The sequence below is a fragment of the Triticum aestivum genome, chromosome 2A, assembly GCF_018294505.1.
Source record: "Triticum aestivum cultivar Chinese Spring chromosome 2A, IWGSC CS RefSeq v2.1, whole genome shotgun sequence".
NCBI lineage: Eukaryota > Viridiplantae > Streptophyta > Magnoliopsida > Poales > Poaceae > Triticum > Triticum aestivum.
The window spans coordinates 52,620,188-52,627,925 of NC_057797.1; the positions used below are offsets into that span (position 1 = coordinate 52,620,188).

At 49.1% G+C, this 7,738-nt stretch overlaps 1 protein-coding gene across 1 annotated transcript; it reads left to right on the plus strand.

The window, feature by feature from the left end:
• The first annotated feature begins 1,464 nt into the window (after nt 1-1,464).
• Nucleotides 1,465-7,623, plus strand: LOC123187393 (trichohyalin). The gene is made up of 4 exons (XM_044599248.1): nt 1,465-1,826; nt 2,024-4,698; nt 5,299-6,112; nt 6,539-7,623. The coding sequence occupies exons 2-4, from the start codon at nt 2,038-2,040 to the stop codon at nt 6,769-6,771; spliced, it is 3,708 nt and encodes a 1,235-aa protein (XP_044455183.1). The 5' UTR covers nt 1,465-1,826; nt 2,024-2,037; the 3' UTR covers nt 6,772-7,623.
• The last annotated feature ends 115 nt before the right edge of the window (nt 7,624-7,738 follow it).

A 7,738-nucleotide genomic window follows, 5' to 3' on the forward strand; every position in this document is an offset into this window, starting at 1 on the left:
AGATAGATAAACAAAACGGATAGCGCGGAATAGGGGCGGCGGAGCATAGGATGGCCGAAATAGGGCGTGGCGGTGGCAGGGTGAATATTAAGATCAGGCGGTTGGGGCTCTCGCGGCAGCCGTTTAACGTCTGGTCGGCTGTTAGCGATGAACCAAATTTTACATCACTTTTAACAATTTTTTAGTCGGGACAAAAAAAATGATTGGTCGCCATGTAGATTTAGTGTTGTTGTTGGAGCTGCTCTTTGGCCTCCCAAACACAAAAAAACCGTTTTTTGTCACGACAACATTTTTTCATTTGATGTTGGAGATGCTCTTACAATCGACAAAAACCTAGATACGCATATCTTCAAAACAACACGAAACATGAAGATTCGGTAGCGGGGAGGAGCTTGGCGGGGACGACGATGAAACTAAATCAGACGACGTGCTAGTTCGGGGGCGGCGATGCGGTGCTCGAGGCCCGTGACTGGGTGAATACGACAGTTTGAAGCATGGTGGGATGACCGAAATTAGAGGAGATCTGGCGGTGACGCAAGCTCGGCGACGATGACCCCCCAAGTGGAGGGGTGGTGGTGGCTGTAATCGAAATTGGCCGGGGCAGTGGAGATGAAGACCCAAATACTTCTGGGTTTTTTTCTTCACGTAATAAAGACCCAAATACACCAACCCTATGTATCTTTTTGGTCTGGCCCCCAAAAAAGTTTGGTCGTCAGTTATGTTATGTGGTATGGTCAAAATGATAAAAATATTCTGCTTTGTTTACTTTTCGGGTACTTTTTTGTCTGTCATTGGAAATGTGTGAGCTCATAATTTTTATTTTTAGTAACAAGAGCTCTCAAGAGAAAATTATTCCTCTTCGCTAAGAAAGGTGACTCTTAGGCGACAAGGGCTTCCTGCGTGTGTTGTCGCTCCAGTCTGCCTCACCGCCTATGGCCTTTGGGCCATGGAGACGCGTTGGACCTTGACCCTTGCTGGCGGGAGGGCTCCTGCTCCGTTTATAGGTGTTTTTCTAAGATTGATTAGGGTTCGTGTTCTGCTCAGGCATGTGAGGCGGTGACTGCTCCTTAAAGATGGAACAAGGTTCTCCCCGCCTAGCCTCCTCCCCGGCGATGCGTCTAACGTCGTCGAAGTGCGTGTAGTGGTGGTGGTGTGTGTCTTCGACGGATCTCGTGGGATTCGGCTGGTGTTGGTCTTGGGTGGATCTTCGCGCACCAGATTATTACTTTTACTGCCCCAAGTAAAAATTAAAAGAATCACTCGAGCTAACCGTCACCTTTTTTTTCTTCGAGAAAACAGCGAACCGCTATCTAATCGAAACGTACGCCCGCACCCGGGTTTAGCAGTAACCGCCGGAGTAAACTTCAAGTCTTAGCGGCCGCTTGGCCCCACCACGCACGCCCCTCCCTCCTCGTGATGATAAAACGGCCAGGCCCACCGCCCCCTTCCTCTCGTTTTCTCCGTTTCCTCCTCTCCTCTCCCCTCGCTTCCCTTCCGCATCGGCGCCCTACCCTACCAAACCCAGTCCACCACCCCCCACTTCTCCCCTTTCCTTTCCAAATTCCATCCCAATTCCATCCAAAACCACCACCACTACCAAATCGTATACAATTCTCAGAGATTCGAATTCCCCTTAGCACCACTGCCATTATTATCTTCTCCGTCGGGAAGGAAGGAAGGAAGGAAGGAAGGAAGGAAGGAAGGAAGGAAGGAAGGAAGGAAGGAAGTCGAACTCGAACTCGAGGGTCGGCCTGCCTATTTGGGTGCCTTTTGTCGCCCACTGTTGGGTGCGCGTCTGAGCGTCTCCTCAATTCTCGTGCGGCGAGGCAAGTTTTCCCCCTCCCCCTCTCACCCCGAAATGGAACTCCCCTCCTTCCTTTTTACCCCTTTTATCTTCTCTCTCACTGTTCTTCACCCTCTTCTCGAGTGAAATCCGGCCGATTCGCGTCGCGGAATTTCGATCTGTTGCGTCCGGAGGTTCGATTGACGGTTCAACTGACTTGGATTTGTGGCGTGCGTGCAGGGATCTGCCCGTCTATGGTCGCCGGCGGGAGGGCGGTCCTGCGGCGGGCGAAGATGGGCGGCGACGACGACGACGAGTACGTCGTGGACGAGGACGAGGAGGAGGAGGTGGAGGAGGAGGATGACGTTGAGTACGCGGCGGCCGCGTGCTCCGACGAGGACGCCTCCGAGGAGGAGGCCGAGGACGAATCTGACGCCGACTTCGACGGGGACGCGGAGGAGGAGGAGGAGGACGACGAGGATTTCGAGATCGACAAGCCGCGGCACCGGCCGAGGCGCCCTCCCAGGCCTCCCCCCAGGCCCCGCGGGCGGGGCAGGAAGAAGGCCAAGTCGGACGACGACGACGATTCCGACGCCGATTCCGAGGAGGAGGAGGAGGAGGACTTCGAGATCGACGCGCCGCGGCCCAGGCGGCGGCCGGCCAGGGCTCGCGGCCGGGGCCGGAAGCGGAGGCGGAGGCAGGAGTCGGAGCAGGAGGAATCCGATGCGGATTTCGAGGAGGAGTTGGAGGAGATCGAGACGCCGCGGCCCAAGCCTCGCCGACGGGCCAGGAAGGCCAAGCCGCGCGACGACGACGACGACGACGACTCCGATGCGGATTTCGAGGAGGAGGAGGACGAGGATTTCGAGATCGACACGCCGCGGCCGAGGCGTGCGCCGACGGCTCGCTCCCGGGGCAGGTCGAGGAAGCAGGAAGAAGAGTCTGACGCGGAGTTGGATGGGGAGGACGAGGGCTTCGAGATCGAGACGCCGACGCCGAGGTGCGCGCCCACGGCTCGCTCCCGGGGCAGGGCGGGGAAGCAGGAAGACGAGTCTGACGAGGAGTTCAATGGGGAGGAGGATGGATTGGGCAACGAGGAGGTGGAGGTCGAGGCGCCATGGCCGAAACGCCCAGCCACGGTTCGGTTCCGGCGCAGAAGGGAGGAGCAAGAGATCGAGTCTGATGCAGATTTCAAAGGGGAGGAGGAAGAAGTGGAGAATGAGTTGGAGGTCGAGACCACACAGCCAGCCATGGACCCTTCCTGGGGTAGGAGTGAGGAGCAAGAGGATGAGTCTGATGCAGATTTCAAAGGGGGGGAGGAAGAACTAGAGAATGAGGAGTTGGAGGTCGAGACCCCACTGTCAGCCAACTTTCGCTCTGGTGGCAGGAATGTGAAGGAGGAGGATGAGCTTGATGCAGATTTCAATGTGGTTGAGGAGGAAGTTGAGGATCAGGAAGAGGATGACGAGCTGGAGATGGAGACGCCAGAGTCAGTCAAGTATCACTCCGGTGGCAGGAATGTCAAGGAGGATGAGCTTGATGCAGATTTCAATGTGTCTGAGGAGGAAGTTGAGGATCAGGAAGAGGATGAAGAGCTGGAGATCGAGACTCCAGAGTCAGTTAAGTATCGCTCTGGTGGCAGGAATGTGAAGGAGGAGGATGAGCTTGATGCAGATTTCAATGTGGCTGAGGAGGAAGTTGAGGATCAGGAAGAGGATGAAGAGCTGGAGATCGAGACGCCAGAGTCAGTCAAGTATCAGTCCGGTGGCAGGAATGTGAAGGAGGAGGATGAGCTTGATGCAGATTTCAATGGGGCGGTGGACGAAGTTGAGGATCAGGAAGAGGATGAGGAGTTGGAGACCGAGACGCTACAGCCGAGGAACCTGTCCGAGGCTCGTGGCAAGGGCAGGAAGGTGAAGTCAACACGCTCTAGCCGGCAGAGGCACGAGGATGATGATGATTACGAGGAAGAGATCGAGGATGAGGATGAAGACTTTGATCCGGAGGTGGACGAAGATGAGGAGGATGAGGAGGAAGATGTTGAAGAAGAAGATGATGATTTGGGGGATTATGCCCCAACTCGTGCCACAAATGTTAGACCTAGGAACCACTTGGCCAAGCGGAAGCCAGCGGCTGGGCGCCAACACCGTAAGAGGAAGAGTAGTTCCAAGGGAAAGACAAGGAATGGCACGTCAGCACGTCGGCGTAGGAGCAAGCGGCGGGTGGCTGACGACTATGAAGACGATGAGGAGGAAGAGGATGATGATGATTTTGTTGTCAAGGACGACGTGGAGGAAGAGGTCAATTACCGGCCAAGGAAGAAGGCCAAGGTTGGGAGGAAGACGAGGGAAGGTACTGCAGAGCCAGTTGCTGTGGGAGAAGCATGGCCATCAGTCGAATCTGACACATCAGAATTTGAGTTTGTGACATCTGACGAGGATCATGCTGAGAAGGAAACACCAGTTGCTGAGCCTGCGAGGATCAAGAGAAAGAAGGGTAGGAGGAAGAGGGGTTCTGAATCAGACTCGTCTTCAGACTCTGATTATGTCATATCGGAGGAGGAACTTAAGGATTTGGGGGTGCCTAGGCCCCAAGAGATCGTGCCACAGCTGCCTTCGCCCCCAGCACGAAGGACCATTGCTCCTAGGAGGGTAGACGAGAAGGGAAAAGAGCCAGAGGAGGCTTTGAAACAGATATGTGGTATCTGCCTCTCAGAGGAGCAGAGAGCTACAATACAGGGTGTGCTTAATTGCTGCTCACACTACTTCTGCTTCGCGTGCATCCTTGAGTGGTCAAAGGTGGAGTCGAGGTGTCCACTGTGTAAACGGCGTTTCAACACAATTACCAAGTCATCAGTGGCAGATCTAGGATTGGGGTTGAGGAATGCTCCTGTTAGGGTAGAAAAGCGCGATCAGGTAATGGTTTACTCTCCTGGTCACTATAAAATTACATATCCACAGGGTATAAAACCATTCTGCATTGCTTGCCCACTTAATATTCGAATTGGTTAGTCATTGAGATGAAATGCATTTATGTTCGAACTACCACTAAAATATATGAAAATCCTGTCCCCGTAGGAATGGAACATACATTTTGCTGTTACTTATTATAATAAGTGTGCTGTGTTGTTTCTAGTGACCATCCAAAATGTTGGTTAGTGGATTAAAAGTTTTAAGCAGATATGACACGGAAATTTACCAATTTAGGGATAACATATCCATTACATCCACTTTGCCATTCAAACTCAGGGTTCGATGATGTAAATTCATATTTCTGCAAGTAAGAGCTTTTCTTGTTGTATTCACAACCTTGATGTTGATGTAAATCTGTAGGTGTTGAGGACTTTATAACCTTTTGAATTTTGGATTATGTTCCGCATGACAACATATATAAAACCTCTTAATTGTTAGGATGCTAACTGAAACTTGTGCACTGGTTAGCTTAAAAGTAATGTTAACAATAAACCGTGACAGTTTGCATGGTTGTCTCATTTGTTCTGTTTCTTCCTTGAACAGGTATACCAGCCCACTGAAGATGAAATGAGGCGATGGTTGGACCCATACGAAAATGTTGTATGTATAGAGTGCAATCAAGGCGGTGATGACAATCTCATGTTGCTATGTGATATATGTGATTCCTCTGCACATACTTTCTGTGTTGGTCTGGGAAGAGAAGTACCAGAAGGCAACTGGTACTGTGGTGGGTGTAGATCCAGTGTGGAAGGGCCTTCTCATGCACAAACACAGGATAGGGTGGTTCACCGTGGAGATAGTAACATGAACACCGCCGATAGCAGTTCTGGTTCGTTGGGCAGATCTACATCAAGTGGAGTGTTCCAGAGACCACCACCAATAAACGTTCAGCCTTCTTTGCAAGGATTTGATCTAAATCTCTCTCCAATAGAAACACCTGAGGAAGATAAGCGAGCCGAGTCACATCTCTCAGCTGAACCTGTATCAACTCCTACTGGGAGGCATGCAACTCTTGATAGAAGGCGTGCCTTGAACCGACGCATTCGTATTCTTCTATTTAGACCTAGGACTGCAACTAATGCTTGGCAGAATAGCATTCAGCAAGACAGAAGCGCACCAGCAACAGAACAAAATCAACGGAACGCCTGCACCTCTACAGATGTGAGCCCATCATGTTCCAGGGCTGATTTTATGCAGAGCCAGCAGAGTAGCTCACATTTTGTACAGTCTGCAAGTAATCTTAATCAATGCACTGATGAGGGTGGAAGCAATTTCCGAGAAGTTGCAAATGCCAAGGACCAGCTGATTCCTATTGTCAAGAAGAGCATCAAGCACATTTGTGCCCGGTCCCCATTGGGTACGTATAGCGGTCTGAGCAAACTGTTTTATCGTATCAATTTTTCGAGCACCCACAAGTTAACATTTGGGTGTAATAGTTTGATTTTATCCTTAGCATATTAGATTACCTAGAGATTGAGTAGCCTTGTATTTTCATATTTAAAATGGTTGTTAGAGAAAATTAATTCAGTTTATGCTAGGGCATCATCCCATTGTAGCAGTTGTGGTCCCAAAATAAATTATCTAAACTGGAAATGTCTCAGGTTTGTGGCTATTAGTAGCCTAAATAATAATTGCCTGTCCTTTTTATAGTCCTTTTTTCTGCTATGCTGTTGGCCATTGTATGCTGAACTAAATGCAAAGACAGCTGTGTTGGACTATATATGCAATCTTGCTAAAGCATGACTATTTAACTGGAACTAACCTCTCATCCTTTATGTTTCAGATCAATCCTCTTTCACGAATGTAGCACGGCGGGCGACACACACTATCTTAGCGTTGTCTGGTATTGCGCACAACAAGGATAGGGTTGTTTCTACACCTTTTCCTTTTCCTAGCCATTGTTGCCACGCCTGTGATGGCCGAGAGCCAGCGTTTCTCATGAGAACCATCTGCTCGTCATGCTTCAACTCATTCGTTGGTGATGTCGTCAGTCACATCGCTAATATGTTTTCTTGAAGTAGGTGGTCTTTTCAAGCTGGCATTTCTCTCTCTGCTGTCATCATTCTTTGAATTTATAGACACTTGGAAAGATTATACGGATACGAAGGTGTTAATGGATGTTGGATAGCTTGAAATATAGATCATTTCTAAATGATGCATTCTCTTTTGGAACTAACTTCTTAATTGACTTGTCATTAGCCATCCTGACAAGTTTCAAGGCTTCCAGCAAGCTGCTACAGTCTTCAATGATGATGCCCTCCAATGATCTTTTTTATTGCGAACTGTGTAACTTGCTTTTCCTTTCTCTCAGTATTATATGCTTTATCTCCAACAGAAGTGGAGCATCTTATATATCATGAGAGAAATCCGGAGGAGAAAAACTGAACATTAATATGTTGAGCATGCCACTATGAACATTAGAAATTGAGAATAGGATATAGGACCAAAGTTTGTATATACAAGCATATAACCACATGTGCGAGTCTGCTAGATCTGATGCACTGTTAAGAAAATCTCTGCATATCATTCCATTAGTGTTTGTTATACTTTGGAAGGAATAACCTTTCTTGGTAGGAATAGCTTGTGTCCTTTTCACTTGGTGTTCTCAGTTCGGTATCTTTCTTGTCTGCACTTGGTGAAGCCCCCTCTCATAACTGAAGCGAGGCGGTATTCGATTTATCGGATTTTGAGCTACCTGCCCTTTTCCCTTTTCTTGCTCTGATATTCCTCTTCCGAGTCTTCCTCTCGAGTCCTATATTCTTCTTCTAGGGTCCTATATATCTAAATTCAACAATTCCTGAACCCTTTTTATCTTTGTGTTCATCTGTACGGTTTGTGCAATTATGTTACCATCTTGCCCTTTTCCAACCGAAACATACTGTTACCTTTCGTGCAGATTAACCTATTGTTGATATGAGCTGTTTAACTCCCTAGGTCATGCAATCATTTAAGGGTTCATCTTCTCTCTTTTTCGTGGGATTTT